Source organism: Leptodactylus fuscus, chromosome 1, assembly GCF_031893055.1.
Source record: "Leptodactylus fuscus isolate aLepFus1 chromosome 1, aLepFus1.hap2, whole genome shotgun sequence".
NCBI classification, from domain to species: Eukaryota; Metazoa; Chordata; class Amphibia; order Anura; family Leptodactylidae; genus Leptodactylus; species Leptodactylus fuscus.
This window is the reverse complement of record NC_134265.1, coordinates 50,101,451-50,126,994: the sequence shown is the minus strand read 5'-3', so window position 1 is coordinate 50,126,994 and position 25,544 is coordinate 50,101,451. Positions and strand designations below refer to the sequence as shown.

Here is a 25,544-nt window from a genome sequence, read left to right as displayed (position 1 = left end):
ATCTGATGGCCACCCAGTACAACGCCAAGGTGGATAGGTTTTGTTCCCTTTACCAGGAGGACAACCCCTTGGCGGTAGATGCCCTGTCAATACCCTGGAGGTTCAGACTGGCCTATTTCTTCCCTTCCATTCCGATGATCCCAAGGGTATTGGCGAAACTCAGGCAAGACCAGACTTCGGTGATAGTGATCATGCCATTCTGGCCAAAAAGGGCATGGTTTACCCACCTCATTCTAATGAGTCGAGGGACTTACTGGAGACTTCCTCAAGTTCAGAACCTGGTAACTCTAAACAATCAGCTCTGCCAGGACCTGAACAGGTTCAACATCCTGCCTAGGAGTTGACTGCACAGTATGTGGAGACATAGGATTATCCTAGGCCATCCAGATGACAATACCCTGCTCGAGAGCTGAGTCTACAAACAGGAGCTAACAAAGGATCATCCGGATTTTCCAGGAGTGGTGCTTGGAGAAACAGCGGGAGGATACCTCAGTCGAGTCAGTCCTGGAATTTTTACAAGACAAGCTTGACAAGAATTTGGCTCCAGCAACCTTAAAGGTACATGTAGCTGCACTCCCAGCTCTCTTAGAGACACGTTTGTCTCTCAATCCTCTAATAAAACAGTTCCTTAAAGGGGCCTCTAGGCTCCGCCCTCAGGTTTTGTCCCCGATCCCTCAATGGGACTTAGCATCAGTGCTCCAGGGGTTATGTTCTTCTCCCTTTTGAGTTCTTGGGAGAAGTTGATCCCAGATACCTTTCCTATAAGGTAACATTTTTGCTTGCTGTTACTTCAGCTAAGCGTATTGGGGAGCTTCAGGCTTTGGCTGCATCTGAGCCATACTTTGCCTTTTTCCCGGACAGGGTGCAGCTTATATTTGTCCTGGGATTTTTACCTAAAGTGCCATCTTTTCAGAATATCAGTCAGGTCATTACATTACCTACCTTTTTTCCCTCTCCCACTTCTGAGTTGGAGGAGAAGTTACACAGTTTGGATTTGGTGAGAGCCTTGCGAATTTATTTGGACCGAACGTCGTCTTTTCGAAGATCAGAAAATCTGTTGATTAATACCTGTGGACACAACAGAGGTATTAAGGCCTCTAAACCCACCTTATCCAGGTGGGTTAGGGAAGCTATGTCTTGTTCACTCCGTGCTCAGGTTCTTCCGGTTCCAGAGTTCTTACGGGCCCATTCTACTAGGGTAGTATCTTGGGCTGAGAGGCACTCTCTCTCGCTGGACCAGATTTATTCCACTGCTACCTGGTCTTCTCATCTGACTTTTGCAAGGCATTATAGACTGGATTGGCGCACCTCTGAAGCAGCTGTTTTTGGCCATTCAGTCTTGTCATCTACTTGCCAAGATCTCCCTCCCTAGGGGGATTATACTTGCTAGTTCCCCATCTTGTGCTGCTGTTGGGCGTAGGGGGAATGGAGGATTATATAGGTAATCTGTTTTCCCTTAGCCCAAACAGTAGCACAAGGCTCCCTCCCTTGTGATTTTGTTACTTTTTTTGTTGTTAGAACTATATTTATTTTATGTCTCATGTATAGAATACTTTATGACTAACACAGGGTGGGGGAGGTCTCTCCGGCGTCTTATAGGGGTTTTGTTAGTTAATTAAAAGTTCCACCTGTCCTAACAGCACGCAGGGGCAGGGATACCCCATTTTGTGCTGCTGTTTGGGCTAAGGGAAAACAAATTATCCATATAATCCTCCATTCTTTCTAACCAGCCAGAGAGTAAAATTTTGTGGGAAGTGCAACTTTAAATCATAGTCCAAGTTTTATAATCGTTCCCTTTTGCAGTCGAACTTTTCCAGTGTTCTCCTCAGGTATGTCCATTCCTTCAGTGAACCATCAATTGACTACAATTATCAGCCACGTTTAGTATATACACAATCAATCTTAGCTCTGGATGTCCTTTCAGGCTTTGCTTCCTTAAATCTGCAAGTACTTAGAATAATGTTGTTTAATTTGACTTCAGAGATTTTTCACTGTAAGTCGTTGTCTGGAAAAATCATCAGTTCTATAATTATGTTCTCTTCCTGCTTTCTATAATTTCAACTAATCCTCAAAAACTTTAGCTCCTGGCATTTTAATTTAAAAAAGAGTCTATCAGGTCCAAAATGCCTCTCAAACCAATAACAGGGTGCAGGGACCTTTACTAGGAGGAGAAGCAAATCAGTCTGCAAGTGCACCAGGGGTAGGGTCTGATTTACTAGATTTGCCTACAAACCGCTACACGTGCTCCTACTCTCACTACCCAATGATGAACCTTTAGCCATGATTGACATTTTCTGCTTCTGTTGATGTCATAGCTGTCTGTAGAGCTGGGGTACGGCTGGGGTCCACTAACTCAAGGACAGTCTTAGTGTTGTTCTGAAGTCGGAAGATTGGATTTATTCCTGCTCATTTTGCAGAAGATAGAGTGTGCAGAGGTTATAGATATATGGACCTCATAGCTGCAACCCTTCTTGTAGTTGTAGATTTTTAATAGTGTATCACACTGTTAAAGTAGAAGACTGTCCCAACAAGAGAGATACAGACTGCCATCAATCAGATCAGTCCCAGCCCTCTTTAAGAAGCTGGAAGCTGTTGGATATACCCTGTTCTTTTCTGTAAACACCATGAGTTACTTTGTTCTAGAAATCCCTGTCTCCTGAGTCTTATTTCTGCATGGCAATAATGGGTATTCCAGCCACCATCAGGCTCAGCAAGGCTTACAACCATTAAAGGCCCCGTTCACACGGGGCGAGAGGGGGCAGATTCTGGAGCTGAATCCTCCTCAAAATCTGCCTCCTCACAATAGCGGTCTATGTAGACCGCTAGTGTCCTTTTTTCCATGAGCGGTTTCTCATGGTAAAAAGAATTGAGCTGCCCTTTCTTCAGGCGGATTCTGCAGCTGATCCAGCCGCGGCGTCCACCTCACAGCAGCACCCTCCTAGCTGGGCCCATTCATTTGGGTGACATTTCCGCGACTGTTGGAAGTCCCCGCTTCCCGCATCAAAATCTGGACCAAAATACGCCATCCCATGCCCCATGTGAACGGGGTTATAGGAGGGATAACACTACTACCACCATCAGACATCCTTCAAACACTTTCAGCACTGCACCAGCCTTGGAGGAGATCTGAAGAACCTGGTGGAGATCCTTGCCATTGTGTTCACAGTGCCAACCACTCCTATTTTCCTAGCCATCCTCCAATGGGCTGCAGCACTTTCAATTAAAAGTAAGTGAAACATCAATCAATTGCAGCCACATCTCATTGCTGACCATGCAGTAACAGCAAAACATCATGGTCAGTAACAAGATACAGCGGCCCCAGCACTGAATATGGCTATAGCCGCATTTGGAACTTTGTGTGGCAGCAGCCTACAGGTAGTACAGGCAACTCATACAATTTATACTGGTTTTTAATGGACACGGCTGCCCATTAGCCGCATCTGGGCTAATATAAAGGGTTTTTTTTAAGAAGGCAACTCCTGTCTATTTGCCACATTAGGGATTATAGATTAGAGTCCCCACCTAGGACCACTCTCTATGAGCCAGAGCAAATCCCACTCTGGTAGAGCCAGACAATATATGCATATCATGGCTAGCCATTCCTTTCAATGACATATTCATTGTGATATCAGCTGTATAGTCAGAAATGGTTGTGCCCATGATAACAGTCGATCTGTTCTCCAGAGCCTGGTAGTGCAGTGTGCAGGTTCCCCTAGGCAAGTCTGGAAAAGTTTTTATTCTTATCCAGTGTTAAGATCAAAAGCCAATATGACATCTGAAGTAAATTATAGCGATCCCCTGCCATCCGCCACAAGCCTGGAACACTTTGGTTGCATTCTGCCGCCTCCCTGATGATACAGAAATACTGAAAATAAAGCCATGGTCACATTCTCATATCCGGCATTGGTGTTGCTTACACATTTAATGCCTTGGCTTTTCGAATATTCTCTCTTGCCATGCATCATCATATTGGGCATGACAAGGCATATTAAAATTCTTTGGAAAAGGTTTGGCAGGAAGGATCTTCTCATGTGCAGGATCCTAGAATGGAAATGTCATTTTACAAGATGTAGATGGGAAGGTCGTAGTTTATATGCTATGACACATTGTTTCTAGAACATTTTCCTTAGTGAAACTGTCAGAACTAGTTCTTTGTGTACTTGGTGGTAGATGAATTGGCTCCAGATGCTGATCCTGTCCCTGAAATATCAGCAGAGATAGACTTCTGTTGGCATATTACCATACGTCAATGAGAATGCAGTCAATGAAGTCAGTAGGGTCAGTTCTATCAGTGAATCGTCTGCAGTTATTGGCCTGGATCTTCCTGCAGTGGTAGGGTGAACATTGGGGTACACACAACAATGCTGCCATCATAGCATTAGCATATGATACTATGACTTCTCAAAGAAGATGACAGCTTCTTTAAAGGGAGTCTGTCAACAGAACCCGGCATAATAATCCACCCAACAGTCAGGTGTTAGGAACCTAGTGCAATATAAAATGGACAGTCCTGGGCAATTAGAGTCACCCGCACACACACAGGCAAAACAGCACTGACCATCTAACGCTCTCTGAACCAAGCCCCAGAGGTCTTCGCCAGAGCTCTTGATGGTGGAGTTGGACTGATAAATTCTGGGACCCAGAACCACAGTTGCCTAGAGAGCGTCACACACACAGCGCTCCCCAAGTCGCAGTGAAACCAGAAAACCCGAAAACCACTCACCTAGGTGGGTGAAGAAACAGGGGAAGCTGGTCAGCAGGGTCGAGTGCAGTAACGGATGATCGCCAGGGGATAGCGGAAGCACCGCAGGGGTCGTACCGGCTGGGTCAGTACACAGGAGGTCACGCAGTGTCCAGGAATAGTTCAATGTAAAACAAGTCGGGTCGGTACACAGGAGGTCACAAGTTAACAGAGGGTGCAGCAGAAGAGTAATCAGATAATCCGGGGTAATAAACTGGAGGTCATGAGGAATCCAAATCACAGGTCAAGGAGAGGTGGTCTTCAGGCAAGTGGGGTCATACACTGGAGGTCACGAGGTATCCAAATCACAGGTCAAGGAGAGTTGGTCTAGAAGGTTAGCAGGGTCATACATGGAGGCCAAAACAGGAACACAACAGGAAGGCAGGGAAAGGCAACAGGCAAGAGTAGGAGCACGGGGTGAACTGATCCCAAGAGAACTGAGTAACCAGTGGAGGACTGGAGCCAGTATGAGGCCTAAATAGCCTCCAGTCCACCACTAACCCCTCTGACCCTGGAAGCGCCGATTTCTATCCCAGGAGGAGATTGGCAGGCTCTGGTCTTCCCCTTCCAGGGACTGGAAGCGCCGAACACGACACTGGAAACAGAGCAGGTCGGCAGCCTCTGTGCATTACAGTGGAGGCTTCGGCTCAGACTCTAACAACAGGTTAGGGTCACTGAAATGAAATGGGGATTTGCCCTTGTGAATCGGTGTGCCCATTGCCAAGAAGAGATCACCAGTTTTGTCAATATGCAAATGATCTCTTTGGAGAAATGAGGACTCTTTGAAGTAATGACAACATCCCCATTACTTCTAGAGCTCATTTGCATACCTTATTTTTCGGACTATAAGACGCACTTTTTTTCCTCCCAATATGGGAGGAAAATGTGTGTGCGTCTTATAGTCCGAATGCAGCGTGTGCAGCGTCTGTGTCCTGTCTATGAGGAGCAGCACGGAGAGCAGCTCGGTGCCTGCCTGCTCTGCCCCTCCTTCCCTGTCTGTGTCGCGTGTTTGCAGGAGCGAGATATGAGAGGCAGGGAAGTAGGGGCGGGCCAGACAAGTGAAGGAAGCGTGGTTTCAAGCTTGCCGAGAAAACCACGCCTCCTTCTCCCGTCTGGCCCGCCCCTTCTTCACTGCCTCTCAGATCTGGATCTTGCAATGAAGCCACACAGACAGGGAAGGAGGGGCGGGCCAAACGGGAGGAGGAGGCGTGGTTTTCTCGGCAAGCTCGAAACCACGCCTCCTTCACCCGTCTGGCCCGCCCCTACTTCCCTGCCTGTGTGGCTTCATTGCAAGAGCCAGATCTGAGAGGCAGTGAAAGAGGGACGAGCCAGATGGGTGAAAGAGGCATGTTTTCAAGTTTGCTTAGAAAACCACACCTCCTTCACCCGTCTGGCCCGCCCCTTTTTCTCTTCTTGCATAGCTTCACTGCAGGGTGTCTCTTTCCATCCATGGATGAGAATAGATAGATAGATTAGATAGATTAGATAGATAGATAGATAGATAGATAGATAGATAGATAGATTAGATAGATATGTTCAAATCACCCCCATATCCCTAGAATACATATAAAACAAAAACATTACTGTGAAACACATACACATTTGGTATCCCTGTGTCCGAAAGCCCCCAGTTCTATTTACATTGGTGAAATATTATATTATTAGGTTATTAAATATTTCACCAATTTTTTTTCCTTAAAATTTTTTTTTTCCCTATTTTCCTCCTCTAAAACCTAAAAACTATGGTCCGGTGCGTCTTATAGTCCGAAAAATACGGTATATCTCAGCAATGAAGGCACTGATTCGCAAGGGGGAACAAAGGTGACCCTAACCTATCTACGAGGCTGGGTTAATATGCTGTGTCTGGGTTACAGAATATTATAAAAGGAATATTTACAGTAAGGATAAAATATTATGAAACATGTCACAGTCCAAGGAATAACATATGCAGAGTCCAAGGAATACTCCCATTCTTCTCCAGGGATGCCTGTAAGGAAGTTTGGACTTGACTGGGCCGATCCCCTAAAGTGGACCTCAAAAAAAAGCACCAGTTGGCAGTAAGATATGTCAACAATGTGGCACAGAAGGGTAGCCCGATGGCAGCTGGGGGTCAGATCCAGGAGATCAGTGTACATCCATGCACCTGCATACACCACAAACCTGCAGGCAGATGTAGACCCCCACCATGGTACCCATGGGTTGCACAGGACACATTTTGGAACCTCTGCATTACAGTGGCTCAGTGATCTTAAAAATAACAGCAGCTGCAGAAGAAAATGATCCACTTGGATATTATTCATTTTGACAGAAGAGAGAGAGTCGCTTCTACTTACACCGGCAGCTTTAAGTAAGACATCCTGCTTTGAAAAATGGAGACAGATATTGAATTGAATTGGAAAAGCAATATGCTTTGGTTTTAGGAAGCAGCCCAACATAACAGTGATCTCCAAATGAACATACGCATTGATGTGAATATGTTTAGTGTTTATATAAGCGGTTTCCTTCGTAACTCATTATCCATGTATGTGTTTGATCAGTAGCAGACATGACATAACCCAGAAACAGCAAATAAGGAAAACCCACAATGGCATTTCAGAAGTTGGTGTCTTAGAAATGAGTTTAAGCCAAAAAAAAAAATAAAAAAAAATGCTTGGAGTGAGTGGTGTTCCTTGCAACTGTTATCTACTATGACCATGAGATGAGGATCCTGAACAGTGCAGCCCCCTCTATTTACTCAGAATTGTCTAATAGGGGATATAAAAATGGGACTTCTAAACAGGACAAGACTTAAAGGGGTATTCCCACGTCGCATACTCACCACTCTTCATTGCTCTAAAATCTTCTGTCTTCCTGCTTTGTTGCGTCATTGGTGGGCGGGGTTACATATGCAAAGCCAGCGGCAAGATGCCGCTGGCCCTGCGTGCACGCTCATAGATGGTGAGACCAGTCTAGCCTTCACAATGTAATACAGACCCGGCATCCGCTGTAATAGAGAGGCGTATGCCGGGGAGTGTTAGATGCCGGCACAGGTGCCTGCGACATCGCTATGCTCCTGCCCTGCATGAAGCCAGCAGCGGCATGCTGGCTTCATGCAGGGCAGAAGCATAGCGATGTCGCAGGCACCTGTGCCGGCGTCTAACACTCCCCGGCATACGCCTCTCTATTACAGCGGATACCGGGTCTGTATTGGTGGCCCCTTCCTCCCAAAGTGTAAACTATCCCCCCCCCCCTCCAGGCTCGCTCCTGTGCACTTAGCCCCTCCCCCCTCAGAGCAGCAGATAAGTCCAGATATGACCAGATAAGTCAAGGGATGTGTAAAAAAAAATCAATAAAGTAAGATAGTGGACAAACAAAGCAGTTTTACTGAAGCAATGTATTTAGGAAAAGTCTTACATCCACATTAACAAGCAGTATAGATAGGATCCTTGTGATGGGACAACCCCTTTAAAAGAAAATTATCCCCATCTTTTATATTCATTTATTAAAGCCAAATCTATCACTTTTGTTCTAATCTGTTTTTATTTTCCAATTGTAGATTTTTTATTTTATCTTCTATACATGATTTTGGATCCGGAGGACACTATTCCCTTCCAGTATATCATTTAGAAGGCTGTGCAGCTCCTGCCTAACCATCTTTGTAGGGGTTCTATGAATGTACACTCAACAAAAAAAATTATACAAGTGTTTTCAGTCTGGAAGGATTTCAGCTGTCTTGCAACCACAAGACACTTTATTGAAGAAAGGTTATGCGGCAAGCTAGATAAACATGGGTTACTGAGATCACCAACATGGTTTTGTTTACAAACCACTATATGGATAGAATGTACTTTATGGGATTGGACGTTTTCCAGGTCCTAACCACTAGAAATCAATCAGTGCAAGTCTATGTACAACTGAATGTCACTCAGAGGAGGATTGTATTCACTGGGCACAGACAGACTTGTATTCTAATAGTAAAGAAATGAACAAGAAAATAAATCTGAGATTGTATAACCGCAAGTTGGGATACTGCATGAAATGTAAAGAAAGCAAGAATGTAATGATTTAGAAATCTCATATAACCATATTTATTCACAAAAGAACATAGAAGGAGACAAATAGACATGTTTCCATTTCATCTGAAACATAATGCATTTAGAAATTGATGGTGTGTCTCAAAAGGTTGGGACATGGCCGCGTCTACTATCGAGTAGCATTCCTCTTCTTTTTACGTCATTCTGTAAATCTCTAGGAAATGAGAGGACCAATTGCTGGAGTTTTGGCAAAGGAATGCTGTCCCATTCATGTCTGATGTAACATTGTAGTTGCCCAATAGTCCTAGGTCATCTTTGCTGGAGTTTTCATTCAATGCGCCTAAAAAGAATCAATACTTCATAAATCACACACATATATGAGCAAAAGGGTAACAATGGTTTGAACTTGTGACTTTCAGGCTCCATATCTCACCATCCACTACAATTTCCAACGTGAGACTACCATTACCTTATAGACAATCATTTTGGCTATCTCATACATAAATCTTACTTGCAACTATTTAGCCTATGATTAGTTATGTAGATTCTTGGCATGTAACTGCATTGTCACTGTTTTGCTCCAAAAAAATCTAAATTTAAATTTTTAGTATTTTGTAAATCCAACTTTGGCTTTCAATAATGTTAGAATACTTCTGGGCATATTCTTGATCTGATTCAAGTATGTCTTGAATGAAATCTGATTCCAGGTCTCTTCTACATGTTCCCAGTGTTGGTGTATACTGATCAATTTACTTGGGCATGAATACAGGTTTTTCTTCAACTCTACCTACAAGTGTTCGATTGGGATCAGATCTGGGAACTGTGGGGGCCAATCCAGCACCTCTACTTCATTGTCTTTGAACCATTTCTCCATTACTCAATGTATGCTTGAGGTTGTTGTCCTGCTGGAACACTGTGTTGTCTTTTTCATACCTGTAGTTCTCAAGTGTATAAACTAATTTGTCTTTTAGGATAGGGTCAGGGGATAATCATACACATTAGGGAGAGTGTGTGCCTACATAGGCATACGGAGACTTACAAGTCATTCCTGCTCCGCTAGGGATTCTGGGTAAAAAATATGCAAATCTTACTACTAAGAAATGTAGCAGAAAAACTGACATGTCCATTAGATAGTGATTTGCATTATAGTCTAGGGGTCCGCGGGTAACCACTTTTTAAGTAGATGGGTTACTATTTTTTCAGTCCCCAAGTGGAACTAGCATAAGTAACATAGACATCTTCTACACTACCGTAACCGTTCCCAATCACATAATAAAATGAATATATATTTAACATATTAAATGGTATAAATAAAAATGGCGCATTTGTTTATTTTGTATGGGAGCCTACTATTAACGTGTGAAAAAAATCGCATTGGGAGCCACAATAGACCTACAATATGGGGGTTGTGTTAGTCTTAGGATTCAGTATATTTTTATAACGTATTTTTGACGCTTTTCGTGTAATCTCAGGAATTAATACTAGGTCTGTTACATAAATTATACAAAAAATTCTTTGACAGCCCAACGTTTCCTACATGCCATGTGTCTGCCATCTGAGGCATAGTTAACCTTGGCTTATCTCCTTATGGGATTGTGAATGTTTTTACAGCACGAAACCTTAACTCACTGGTATAACCTCTCTGTGCCAGGCAAGAAGTATTCTGTATCCCTTCAAGTACTTTTACACTTTCTTTGAAGGCGGAGGTAATAAACACCTTGGGATTTAAAGCCCAGCTGGTGTCTCCCCCCAAGACCCCACCTCTTTTTGTCAGAGGGACTGCCAAATAAACTCTGAAGGAGCAAGAGCAATTCTTCAGTGTCCCCAAGAAGTATTCTGCTGGCCAGCTGTAGCCTCTTCCCATGCATGTTTAATAGAGGAGCTCAAGCCCTTCCAGTGCTGCCAGGCTGTCTGTAGACCTGCCCTCTACTGGGGAGCTGTCTACATCCACTGTCTCTCTAAGAGAGCGCAATCTGCTGGTCCAGGGGAAGACACAGCTCACATCAAGATGCCTAAAAGGAAAATCTTGCTGCTTCTGTTGCAGGTGTTGCTGGAATTATACCGAGGATGCGAGGCACAAGCAAATTATCAAGGTAACCACATTAGACTTACTTCTATACAACAAAAGCTTGCAAATGTTATATGCACCTATTAGAGGTGTGTTTGTCATATAGCACAACTCTATTGAACTCCGCTAAATCAGCATATTGCCACATGTATAGTCACATTAGATAATATTGTATGCATGGATTACTATTCTCTTTCCTAATTTTACTAGAAATACTGAGTGTCTGAACAATTTTTGCCTTAATTTTTTTAAATTAATGGTAGATGCCACAGGATAGGGGAGAAGTATCTGGGTACTGGAGTTTGGATTACTGGACCCCCAGCAGTCACAAGAATGGGGATCTTTAAGGGCTCAGTCAAGAGAATAGGGATCCTTGAGTGCTCAGTTAAGACAATGGGGGTCCTTGAGTGCTCACTTAAGACAATGGGGGTCCTTGAGTGCTTGTCAAGAGAACGGGGATCCCTGCGTGCTCCATGGGAGCGGAGATTCTCTCACATTCTCATTCACTGCTCGATTTATTTCTGTGAAAATTGAGAAAATTGCCGGTCCAAAATCTTATTGCAGTGATTGGAGCAGTGTCTTAGTATGTGTCAATCTCATAGGGCTCTTGGGAACCCATATTCTCAAGAAAACTGGGACACCAAAGATCAGACACCTTACCTTTCTGGAGATAGATTGTTCATCCAAAAATTTCTGCCTAAGCCTACAGTAGGCTTATACCTACTTCTCTGAGTCAATCATGTTGGATAATGGTTTGAACTATGTTATTGGTTTCAGAGACGTCTCCATAATAAATTATTGGGATATGAGTCTAAGCTGGCGACATCACACAGAATGTTGGGAGTCATTGGAAATAAATGTCACAAGCAAATCATATTAAACTCTATTAGTTGCCAAAAATGGGTTTTCCAGTGTGATCATGGTGAAGGAACAGTTAGTAGAATTTCTTTGCACAGAAATGTATTTATAAGACTAAGGTACAACCTTTCTGTTTCTCCGTTCAAGTTAACAATTTGTATATGCTGGATAGAAAACAATATGGCTGATATCACAGTTAGCATAAAAGTTGCCAATGAGACGCCAAGAATCTGCCTAGTTTTGCTGGGAAATACCACTTATAAATAGTCAGATTTACAAAAAACCATACGGTATGCCTTTCTCATGGCCCAGAAATATGAGACTATGGTGCTTTCTGGGAAGCCCTCACACCCCTACACTAAGAGGAACGTATGCCCCTGAATCTCCAACTCACCCCATTGAAAGTAACATCCAATTGTTTAGTACTCAGAAGAGCGGCAACAATTTTAGGAACCTTTACAAGCAAAGCGACAACCCCTTTAATGTAGATATGCTGTAGGAGCTCAGCTGTGTGAATGTGAAGAACAAAGTCACCAACATAAAGCTTCTTATAGACAAGCTCCTATAGATGGGATCTGCCCTCTATGATGTTACCTATGTGGATTGTCACACGTAGCAAGCCATATGTAAGAGCTTATTTGCGACGTCTAGAATAAATGAACATATTTCAAGGATATTACAGAATGACCAATGCAGAGAGCTTCGCTGCCAGCACATTACACCTATTTTGGCAAAGATATGAGTGTAATAATAGATGTCACTGGCAAACCGCCATGGTTGCCAGCAAATGATTAAAAATTGCAGCCTGTTATGTTCCTACCAGGACGGTGGGTCTTACCAACTGTGTAACTAAAATTAGATCCCTAGTGTCATGGATTTTACCAGGAATAAGTTGATTTTATAGCAAAAAAAACAAAATACTGATCCAGGAAACCATATTTATTTAGCTGCAGATGTGTGATTGTAACTTTGTAGATACTGAGACTCAAGTCATGTATGGAGAGGTACTGAGTACATGTTCCTTATTATGTCCAGTCTAATAGAATATTAAAGGAAACTGTCCGATGGCTTTTCCACCCTAAACTGGTCCCAGTATGTATAACATCGAGGAATGACTTTTCATATGGTGCCGCTCACCTATGGTGACCATGATATCTGTTACTGAAAAGTCAAGTCATATAGTCAAGTCATTGTGCTAAATCACACTGTATACAGTGTGACTGACATGTCCCTTAGCGTCAGACATCAGCCAGATATCCTACCTAATAGCCAGCTGTGCAGGGTGCAATTTACCGTAATGACTGCATGACTAGATGATGCTGCTCCCCACCCCGTGACTAGTTAACGTAACTTTGCATAAGCCAATCGAAGGCTTTAATAACTTATAACTTGACTCAGCCACAGAAGGCTTAGTGAGGGGCCCCATAGGAAAAGTCATTGATGTTACAAATGCTGGGGACAGTTTAGGGTGGAAAATACACCTGACAGGTTTCCTTTAAGATATCTCATTGGGCAGCTATTTATGCAAGTCACCCGTCCATGTATGGCTAGATTTTGGCATTTGTTTCTGTATGTTTTGCTGTGTGTACTTTATGTAACTCTATAAGGTGCCATATTCTATCCTAGTAGCAACATGGCAATTGAGGAATCATGACATAATTACTTCTTATGGACTGTCAAGGAATTGCTAAGGAAAAACCACTGGGCAATGTGAAAGTACAGTAAAATATCTGCCCATCAAATTCTATTCTAATCTTAAAAGTAACATCAAACCCAACCAATGGGACCTCAGGCGCGGTTCACATCTGCATTTGGGTTTCCAATCAGGAAGTCTGCTTGGGGATCCTCCTGAACGGAAACCTATATGTATAAAAAGCAGTTACCTAAGGAAACACACGGACCCCATAGACTGTAATGAGGTCCATGTGGTTTCTGCACGAAACATGCGGTAATCTCTGTTTGCAGTAATTTTCTCTCCGCATGTTTCGTGCGGAAACCACATGGACCCCATTATAGTCTATGGGGTCTGTGGGTTTCCAAGTTAACCGCTTTTTTTATGTGTATAGGTTTCTATTCGGGGGTCCCCAAGCGGACTCCCCGAATGGAAACCCGAATGCAGATGTGAACTGGGCCTCAGTCTATAAAGTAATCAGACTTCACTATGGTGTAGTAATGGAATATCTAGGTTTACTAGCTGCCTGGAGAACATTTCTTAAACTGGCCATACACTTAGCCGAGCCAAGCATGCATGTGTATATGGGAGTTGGCAAGCTAGCTGTTGGCTGAACGAACATTTAGCCAAAATACACAGTATCAAGTACAAAGCTGACTTTAGCACAGTAAGGTTTGGTGGAGGAGTAAAACTCTTTCTCAATTTTTCATTGTTTGGGATGGAACTTTGACTCAAGAATCTCAATGACAACCCATAATGTAACTTTCCTGAGGATTGCATGCTGCCAGCATTGCAGCATCAGGTCCTTACCCATGGTTGGCTTTCAAGAGACTTGGATGGAGGATGGTTCAGTTATGGCGTCCATACCATTTCACAGCAATGTAATGCCGGGACTGTATTTTATGATGCCGTCTCCCAGTGCCATGGCAAGAGTCTACTGTACCTCTACCTATCTCTGGGGAGGTTTGCCAATTCTTCCGAGAGTCCTGGAGGTCTCTTCTTTTTTTGGGAGCCGACTAGGTTTTTCACGAAAATTGAGGAGTATGTTGTATGTGATTTTGCATAGCAATGCCAGCATGGAATAGAACCTACTTGATCAGTAGATAAACATATTATATATTAGAGATAGATAAATATAATAGATAGATAGATAGATAGATATGACATAAATACATTCATTTCATTTCATTCATTCTTCCTTTCTTACAATAATCCTACCATGAATAGAGTTCTATATATATATGTATTACGTTCTTTATAGATTATTAGAGTACATTAAAATGTGTCAGGTACCTAATGTACAGCCAAGCACTGTAATAAAATGTCTCCCTTATGATGTAGTAGAGCCAAGTCTACTGTATGTGTATACACATAACAACCTACTTCGAAGCCTTTCTTAGAGGGATTCTGGAGGACGTCTTCTCTCATTAGAGTTATACTGGCATACCTTGGTGGTATTTATGGTCCCTGTGCACAATAGGCTGTTCTGTAAAACCTATGATGACAATAGCAGTCTATCTGGACTTTGCCAACATCTGTTTTTATTCTTCGAGCTCTAAGAATGGACTCTGTTGATGCCATCATGCATATTTTCCATTGCCCAGTCAGGCTTTTTTTCATAAGCTTACTTGTGTAGTGCCACGCAAGACGTTTTCTATGTAGCAAAATGTGCAGACATACTTCATGCATAATGCAAGTAACTGCGACTGAGAACTGGTATTAGTCATCTTATAAGAAAATAAATGTCATTTTCTGATGTAGTCAAACTGGTCTATAGGATTTATGTGAGACAAGAAAAAAGTTTCGTTTTTTTTCCAGAAATAGCGCCACTCTTGTCTATATCTGGAATTACAGCCAATCAATGTTGCAGTCAGATTACATTAAAATAACTATTAGAATTATTATAAAGGTATATGGTTACATAGTCACATATTTAAAGAGGACTGTCAGCTTTGCAGGTATGTGCCCTGGTGCCAAAAATATCAGTGACGTTAGTTTCGGCACCAATATCCCTCCACTGTCAGAAGGTGGCCTTATTGTCTGGCATCATTGTTGGGCTGCGAGGAACGCCCCTCATGACAGTACAAGGATTATGAAGAATACCGTCAAAAGGAGGGGGTGGGAGGCATTCCTCGCAGTCCAAAGATGATGTTAGACTCTAAGGTCCACCCTCCAGACAGTAAAAGGATATCAGTGCCAAAACTAACAGCGCCGATATTTCTGGCATTGGGACGTATACTGGCAAAGTTGATGGTGCTCTGTCAGCTTTCTACCGTATTTAAAACTGCTGGTGTTAGGTGACATGAAAGGTTGAATAAAGATACGTGTTCATCAAATTTAACCCATATTTCTACAGTGTTGATGCAGAGGAAGTAAAGCCATATTCGGGGAAAGATTCCTGAAACACATCCACAATTAGCAGGTTTTGTCCCACCATGACATTGTTGAAGACAAACTTCATTATCTAAAACCATTAAAGGGGTTATCAAGTTTCTAATATTGATGGCCTATCCTTGAGATAAGCCATCAATATTAGATCGTCATGGTTAGAAACCTGGGACCGGCACAGATCAGCTGTACACTTGCCCTACAAAGTGTAATGGTTGGTTTAAGTGCTGCGGCGCCTCCGCATTGAAGTCCGGATAACCCGTTAAAGCAATATTCTTGTATTTAAAGAGAACCTTTCATGTCCTCGGGCACATGCAGTTTTATATACCACTAGAAAGCCGACAGAGGAGACATTCTCTACCACCCAGCTATGATGCCTTGTCATATATAGCTGGGTGGTAAGGAACGTCACCTCTGACAGTATAGAGCTACAAACAGTACTGTCAGGATGGGAGCTCCCAGTTAGACTGTCAGGAACGCCCGTCTGACAATGAAGAGCTATCAGTAACGGCACCGATAGCTCTTCACCTGGGGCACATAGCGGAAAAGCTCACAGTGTGCTGAATTCTATTGGTATATAAAACCGCATGTGCCCGAGGACATGAAAGGTACTCACCGCTGTAATGGCTGCTGTTCTTGATGTCATGAGCCACAACCTGTATGTAGGATCCATATTGGGTGTCAATGAATCCTGACCAATCCGACTGACCTATAGTGAAGTTCATCAGTATTTAGTTGTGGTTTTTGTGTTTTTCATAGCAAGAAAGTGCTGAATACTTCACTATTCATATCAAGACCCCAGGGCTGATATCAAGCCACTATAGGTCCGACTGTTGACAGGACCCCAACAAATTAGGGGCCCAGGCTGTGGGCTACCTAGAACCAACTAGTCACTGTATCAGCTAAAAAAAATTCTCTTATAAAAAAAAAATCAGTCTGTTTTAATAAAACTTTATGGGCAAACCTGATGGTAAAAAGTTATCAAATGGCAAAAGATTGATGCACAGAATAGAGAAATCGGGACCCTAACCATTGGACTATATGAAGCCAGATATCACAGATATCTTTGATGGCATCCCCTGCCTAAAGGAATGGAAAACACCATCTATGTGAACAAAGCCTTAGGTCTTTTCCATCATGTTTTCATTGCTTGTAGACTGTCCGGAAAGCATTGCATGCTGCAGTATACCATTTGGTAAAGCAGATATCTAGTGGATCTATTATTATTGAATGGAAGGCAAACAGATCACAGTGGTTTATAATGGAAAAGAATGGATCTTTCATTCTCAACTTGATTCATATAAAAAATGGAAGCCAGGATGCCAGTGTGATTTGCACTCTATTAATAGGCTTGTATTATGTTATATGTAAATCGTAGCAATAGTCGCCTTTTTAGGTTACCTTCCAGGAATTAAACAATGATGACCTATCCTTATCAGAATCACATCCCAACAGTGTACCAGCTAGAAGCTCAGAGTTGTAGGATTTTACTTGCATGACTGCCAACATTATCATTGACAGTGAATTTGGGTATATATGGCTTGGAGACATTTTTGGGTTTAAGTCAAGAAAATTACAATATAGTGTTTTCAATGGTTAACCAATGCCTTATAACAATATATGGTACATAATGAGGGTTACTGGATAATACAGTCCCTGACAGAAGTTCTGTCACTTATCCATGTTGTGGACTCAAAAGCTTAAATTCTAAAATTCTAAAAGGACCTAACCTTAAATTCTTGATAATCAAGGCTTTGGTCGCAGGGTTGACTTTAGGAATGATCTCAGAGGTGAAGTTGAAGTGAAGGTCTGGGGTGCTGGAGTTTTTTTAATACGCACCCACTAATTAACTGATCAATTAGTGAGCACAGGTGAGGATTGGGGGCATCACATCACAACTTTTGTCTTGCCAAAATCTGACCTTTCTGTGTTCATTAAATGATCAATATTTCAGAGGTGAAACCAATTTATTTTCTTAATAAAACAAAACACATTTGGGAGGGTTTCAGCTTTCATACGAGTCATTTCTAAAACCAATAGATGAATTTAAAGTCAGGTTATAAGCTTTTGATTCCACAACATGGATAAGCGACAGAACTTCTGTCAGGGACTGTATTAATGTCAGTTCCTTGGTGGTGGGATTATGTTAAAAAAAGATCACACAACTTATAAATACTTAATTATGATATAGGTGATAACACATCAGGCAGCTGAGACTGTTATTATTGTAAGTGTGGGATTGTGCAAACTTGTAAAACAAGGTATTAAAGGGATATCACAATATGACAAATTATGTGACTGGGGTTGTTAGTGATTATATGGAAGCATGACACAAGAAAGGAAAAATCTATGGGCACAGTCAGGAAAGCTGCTTGCTGTCTGTGAATATCATGCCATCTGTAATCACACAAGCAATCAGAAGTAGATACATGTGCATAGAAGACTTTACTTACATTATAAACTATGAGATTTGCAGAATGTTCAGTCCTTTGCATAGAGCACAGATTGCTGCGTAAAGACAGAAAAGAAACGCCCCCTTCTACTTATCATGATCCTGACTTGCATCTATGGAGATGAAAATGATATAACAAAAAGGGGTTAACTGATTAGTTAGAAGGGAGACTTCTAGAGGCAAGAGGTTTTTTCAGGAAAAAAGCAACAATATTTTTAATTAAAGTTCATTTTATTTTGGCCAAGAATCAGTTGCTCTATTAAATGAGACTAAGATGTCTGAAAAGTTAGTGACCATGTAATAGCGGCCGAGCTGCAGTAACAGGCAGAAGAGTATATACAGGTGAGTTCATGTGTCTGTATAAACTATGAGGAGGCCCCATTTTGCTGCTGAATGTGGAACTACTTAGGCTGGGTTTACACAGGGTTTTTTGGGCCGGATTTTGTCGCGAATTTTGCTAGCAGAAAAAGGAACCCATTGAAGTCAATGGGAGGATTTTTTTTCCTCCGTGTGAATAGACCCTTAGTTGTAAAATCTCTGCTTACTGTCAGTTAATGGAAACCCATTTCACTAAAATCTGAATTTTGTTGTGTACTGGTCATGTCCTGACAAGGGTATAATTTCTCCTAGCTATAGTTTCTTATAGAAAATAATGCACTTTCTTTTCTTTTCAATGAATAACCTTAGAGAATATACAGAATATATTTTAGATTTGTGCAATGTTGATTCCATTACTTTTTTCTATTCCAGCTCTTGATCTCCTGTCGCCTTCAGTCCAGAGACAGATCACACATTACCTTCAACAGGCGCTCAATAATCCCTCCATGAATGAAGTGTATATACTGTCCACATTTAAGCTGCAGCCTAAATCCACAGCCTCTCTCTTTGGTCTTTACTCCACAAAAGACAACAGTCGCTTCTTTGAATTCACAGTGATGGGACGACTAAATAAAGGTAAGTCCGAAAGAATTTCTATACTGACACTAAGAGTGAAATCCACACAAAGTCACTGGATTCTTATGCTTAGTACAATAGTTTTATCCTATGTGTAATTATCCTAAAGTCTATAATAAACCTGATAAGAATAGAAACACAGCTAAAAATGATAAATTTGATATCTACACCTGTAGATTTGCTGTCTTTAGCTCTGTGCCATAAAAATGACACTGACCAATGTGTCCTCAGGATATGTTCCCATTTACTATCATCTATAACTTTGTAGACGTCATTAAAATGAATCCTGTATTGTGTATACAACTCTTATGTAGATATATGTGTCTCCAGGGTTACAGACTACAATGTTGTCTCATCCTGCAATGATAAGGTTATTCCCTTCTATCTGTCTCCTCTCCTTGCTACATTACAGACAGTAGTGGATGGGTCAAATGATGGAGATTTTAACTAGATCCCCTCAATATTTGCCCTAACAAAAGTCACCAATGACCTGCTAACCGCCAAAGCCAAGCGCCATTACTCTGTCCTCCTCCTCCTTGACCTCTCCTCTGCCTTTGACACAGTTGACCACTCCCTCCTGTTAGAAATTCTCTCATCCCTTGGTATCTCAGACTTGGCCCTTTCTTGGATCTCCTCATACCTCTCCGACCGCACATTCAGCGTCTCCCACTCGCACACCACCACACCAAAGCCATCCACAACCTGTCCCCTCCATATATCTCTGACCTCATCTCCCGCTACCTGCCCACACGTAACCTCAGATCCTCCAATGACCTCCTACTCCGCTCTGCTCTCATCCACTCCTCACACAACCGCCTCCAAGATTTCTCCCGTGCATCCCCCATACTCTGGAACTCCTTACCAAGACACATAAGACTGACCCCCACAATCACAGGCTTCAAAAAGGCCCTGAAGACTCACCTATTCAGGAAGGCCTACAACCTCCAATAACACTATCACCGCACTGCCATCTGTACAGTCTCCCCCTCTCCTTCTGTCTCTACCCCCCTCCCCTCATAGATTGTAAGCCCTCGCGGGCAGGGCCCTCTACCCCACTGTGCCAGCCGATCACTGTTAGTATTATATCTACCTGTATATTCTGTGTATTTTATGTAACCCCCAAATGTAAAGCTCCATGGAATTAATGGTGCTATATAAATAAACAATAATAATAATATTTAAAAGCAACCTTACTATTCAACAATGTAACTACTGGCCACTAATGCAAAATCTGTGTGTGTATCGCCTGCGCTGTGGTTTGCTGGAATACTACCTTTCTTACAGACCTAGCTTTCTGGCCTCCTCTGGGTGCTCTTGTCTCTTTAACTATTAGTGTTGCACCATCGAAACTTCCTCCTGCCAATCCCTTTGCCTCTGTATCTATGTAAGTCTGTGTATCTAATCCCACTTTGGCTGAGCAATGAGTTCTATTCCCATGCATTCATCCTGTTGTTTTATTCTTCCTGTCTGTTCATCTACACGTCCTTTTTGTTATGTAAGTTCTGTTCCTGATATGTATGTATTCTCAGGGAGCCTTCACACGGAGTTACACTCCGCTGAACGTAAAACTCGTTCATAATGAGCGCGTAAAAACCAGATACCATTGATTTCTATGGGTGCCGGCATACGTGCGCTACCCATTGAAATCAATGTGAGGCTTTTTTAACTATTGCTTTCAATGTGATACGTGTCGGCACCCATAGAAATCAATGGGATCTGTTTTTTACGCGCTCATTCTGTACGAGTTTTATGTTCAGAACGAGCGGAGCGTAACTCCGTGTGAAGGCTCCCTCAGTTGTTATACCAGAGTCTTTGTCTTCCCTGTTTTTATGCTAGCCCTGCTATTATTTATGTTACTAGTTTAACCCTTTCTGTAAGATAGCTCTGTTACCTATTGTTTTGGGCTTTCTACAGTATACTTCTGACACTTGTGGCCTCTGTGTGAGCTTCTGCTACCTGTCCTGTGTCTTTCCCTGGAATTTTGTGCTACCGATCTTCTGTTTTTAGTTTGTTCACCTGTCTGTCCTGGTTTTAGTCTCTGTATGGATCACATTTTCTATCCTGTTTCTGTGGTCCTCCATATCCCAGTCTTGACCCGCCTGGTCAGCTGATACCCAACCTAAACCAGCTCAGGAAGTAGTGGCCTGGTGGAGTCCCTCATATCTGGAAGTCTGCCAAGATAATGCCCTTAGACGTGACTAAACTAGCTTGGAAGCACAGTGGGTCTACAATCTGCTGCCTGGTGCAATGTGCCATATAATACTAGTGTCTTATAATGTGACTCATTTTTTTTTTATGCCTCCATCTGGCAACAGGGCACATAGTGCCCCCTTCAGTAGTGCCAAGCAGCCAAATGTGTTACAGACCCACAATGTAGGACTTAGATTATTAAGCTTTACATACTGTATATCTTCATGTCATGGATACATCTAATACACTACTGTATTAGGGCAGTACTATATTACAATGCCATAATCTTATTAATATCGTACATGGAGACACAATTTAGATTAACTTCATTCATAATATCCAACAGTCAGGGCATTTTCAGGACATTTGGCACTTGCAGCTTTTTGGACTCCTGGCAGGAAAGAACTGGCAGTAAAGTGTTGGCCTCATAGCAAATTTTCATCAAGACCTACAGATGCTCATGCCCCATCCTAAAATCACATTCAGTGTTCTTTAGTATGTCATAACTTAGGAAATAACAGTTGCAGCAGTCTTTACAACCATGTGCATTTGCGGTAGCTACCAGTAAGACTTCAGTACTTCATGAACTGAGGGAAGATGGGTTTTACAGTGAACTTAACCCCACTCCAAGCTCCTCTATGATCATGCTACAGGTCGTACTAATAAATAGTAAGGAGGGAGAATCTTTAAGGTATCTGCGTGTTAAGGCTATGGCCCCACATAGGGGGAAAATGCGTCACGTTTTCCCCGCAAAGCTTTTGACAGCCTCCATACCTGATCTCAGACTTGGCAGCTGTAAAAAATGTAACTCCATTAACAAGTTTACTGATCGGGTTGGGCAGATTGGGATGGACAGATACAATGATGAGAAGAGTTCATAGGTCAGAGCGTTCCTGAAGGTGTATTAGATGCAATACATTATATAACTTGTCTTTTCTGTTCTGTGTTCACTTTGGCTCAGCTTCCCTTCGATACCTCAAGAGTGATGGCAAAATGAACTCTGTCATCTTCAGCAATATCGAGCTAGCTGATGGGAAGCAGCACTCCATCCTTCTACACCTCAGTGGTCTGCACCGAGGGCCTAGCACTGCTGAGCTCTACTTGGACTGTGACCAGGTGGATGCTGTCAAAGATCTGCCTCGGCCGCTCGCAGGAGTCAGCCTAAACACGGGATCTGTCAGCCTAAAGACACTGCAGAAAAGAGCTCAGGTAACCAAACGCATGGAAGAAATATCCTGCAAGATTCTTTTATTGCTACCTACCTGTATTTCAACATATCTACCAATTTTTTAATTTAAGTAGTTTTTTTTTATATTGGTTGATTTTTGAGAATGGTATGTATGCATTATGTTATTATGTTAAGCCTGTGTTTTATTATGTAGAACGATAGAATGAATGCTATATCTTAGTATTCTTCACATGTGTGTATGCTGACCTGTCGAGCATAATACAGCAAGCAATGACTGGTCGAGGCCAAATGCAGTAGTGGAAACGGAGAGAGAATAGATGACACAACCTATGGAATAGCAGCAGATGGCAATTCTAAAGTCAACTACAATACAGTCCTATGAAAAAGTTTGGGCACCCCTATTAATCTTAATCATTTTTAGTTCTAAATATTTTGGTGTTTGCAACAGCCATTTCAGTTTGATATATCTAATAACTGATGGACACAGTAATATTTCAGGATTGAAATGAGGTTTATTGTACTAACAGAAAATGCGCAATATGCATTAAACCAAAATTTGACCGGTGCAAAAGTATGGGCACCTCAACAGAAAAGTGACATTAATATTTAGTACATCCTCCTTTTGCAAAGATAACAGCCTCTAGTCGCTTCCTGTAGCTTTTAATCAGTTCCTGGATCCTGGATGAAGGGATTTTGGACAAACAATTCAAGTTCAGTTAAGGTAGATGGTCGCCGAGCATGGACAGCCCGCTTCAAATCATCCCACAGATTTCCAATGATATTCAGGTCTGGGGACTGGGATGGCCATTCCAGAACATTGTAATTGTTCCTCTGCATGAATGCCTGAGGATTTGGAGCGGTGTTTTGGATCATTGTCTTGCTGAAATATCCATCCCCGGCGTAACTTCAACTTCGTCACTGATTCTTGAACATTATTCTCAAGAATCTGCTGATACTGAGTGGAATCCATGTGACCCTCAACTTTAACAAGATTCCCGATGCCGGCATTGGCCACACAGCCCCAAAGCATGATGGAACCTCCACCAAATTTTACAGTGGGTAGCATGTGTTTTTCTTGGAATGCTGTTTCTTTTTGGACGCCATGCATAACGCCTTTTTTTATAACCAAACAACTCAATTTTTGTTTCCAAAATGAAGCTGCCTTGTCCAAATGTGCTTTTTCATACCTCAGGCAACTCTATTTGTGGCGTACGTGCAGAAACGGCTTCTTTCTCATCACTCTCCCATACAGCTTCTATTTGTGCAAAGTGCGCTGTATAGTTGACCGATGCACAGTGACACCATCTGCAGCAAGATGATGCTGCAGCTCTTTGGAGGTGGTCTGTGGATTGTCCTTGACTGTTCTCACCATTCTTCTTCTCTGCCTTTCTGATATTTTTCTTGGCCTGCCACTTCTGGGCTTAACAAGAACTGTCCCTGTGGTCTTCCATTTCCTTACTATGTTCCTCACAGTGGAAACTGACAGGTTAAATATCTGAGACAGCTTTTTGTATCCTTCCCCTGAACAACTATGTTGAACAATCTTTGTTTTCAGATCATTTGAGAGTTGTTTTGAGTAGCCCATGATGCCACTCTTCAGAGGAGATTCAAATAGTAGAACAACTTGCAATTGGCCACCTTAAATACCTTTTCTTATGATTGGATACATCTGGCTATGAAGTTCAAAGCTCACTGAGGTTACAAAACCAATTTTGTGCTTCAGTAAGTCAGTAAAAAGTAGTTAGGAGTATTCAAATCAATAAAATGATAAGGGTGCCCATACTTTTGCACTGGTCAAATTTTGGTTTAATGCATATTGCGCATTTTCTGTTAGTACAATAAACCTCATTTCAATCCTGAAATATTACTGTGTCCATCAGTTATTAGATATATCAAACTGAAATGGCTGTTGCAAACACCAAAATATTTAGAACTAAAAATGATTAAGATTAATAGGGGTGCCCAAACTTTTTCATAGGACTGTATATTAAAGGAGTTTTCCAGTATATGGCTTCCGGGGTCTACATCAACTTATAGGTTCATGGTTCAGATGTCAGACCTCGACCAATCTGATACTGGTAAACTATCCACAGGATAGGTCATCAGTATCAAAAAATGTTAAGATACAGGAAAACCCCTTTTATATATCCTCTCCTATGTTATCAACCCACAACATCTGTGATCAGGGAATAGTCGAGAGACCACCATACATGTTAGGGTGAGTTCACACAGAGTAAAGTGCCGCGTGATGTGGCACGTACACTCCGCATGAGCTTTTGCGGGCCGTATACACTCCCATTGATTTCAATGGGAACGTGGATCATATATGCGGCCATGATTTTGCGGCCGCAAAATAGCGCCACATATACAATCCCGGCTCCCATTGAAATCAATGGGAGTGTATACAGCCCGCAAAAGCTCACGCGGAGTGTACGTGCCACATCACGCGGAACTTTACTCCGTGTGGACTTACCCTTAGGATCAGTGCAGACTGAGTTTTTTGGTGCTGACTTTGACGCTGAACTCTATTGGGAGGCTGATTTTGAGGCAGATTCAGTGTCAAAATCAGTGCCAAAAAACTCAGTCTGCACTGACCCTTAGATGATTGGCCAGTCTTGCTGAAATCAGAAGGTTTGACCAGCAATCATCTAATGTGTATGGCTAACTTTACTTCCATTCCTAAACTGAGCACGCATGTGTATAAGTAGGGGCAGGTAGAAATGCTGGCCTAGTTGGGAGGAGGGAGTGTCGCGAATCCGCCTGAAGAATGAGCATGTCGCTTCTTTTTTCCAGGAGCCGGAACAAATGGCTGCCGGAAAAAAAAGAACTGACCGGCTCCTGTTGATTTCAATGGGAGCTGTCTTTTTGGTCAGGATATTGAGGCAGATTTGGCCTCAAAATCCTGACCAAAATACCCCATGTGAACTCATCCTAGGTGTATCACAGATATCAGATTGCCTGCACATCTCACAATTTAGATGGATCGAAGATAAACATCTTACGTCTATGGCTACTTTCA

At 42.2% G+C, this 25,544-nt stretch overlaps 1 protein-coding gene across 1 annotated transcript in view; it reads left to right on the top strand.

Moving 5' to 3' along the window:
* Positions 1 to 10,588: 10,588 nt before the first annotated feature.
* The window catches only part of THBS4 (thrombospondin 4), a 39,887-nt gene continuing 24,931 nt past the window's right edge, over positions 10,589 to 25,544 (top strand). The window contains exons 1-3 of the mRNA XM_075270131.1: positions 10,589 to 10,847; positions 18,943 to 19,146; positions 22,298 to 22,545. Of these exons, the coding sequence (XP_075126232.1) occupies positions 10,763 to 10,847; positions 18,943 to 19,146; positions 22,298 to 22,545 (537 nt within the window). The 5' untranslated portion in view covers positions 10,589 to 10,762. The remainder of the gene's footprint in view (positions 10,848 to 18,942; positions 19,147 to 22,297; positions 22,546 to 25,544) is intronic.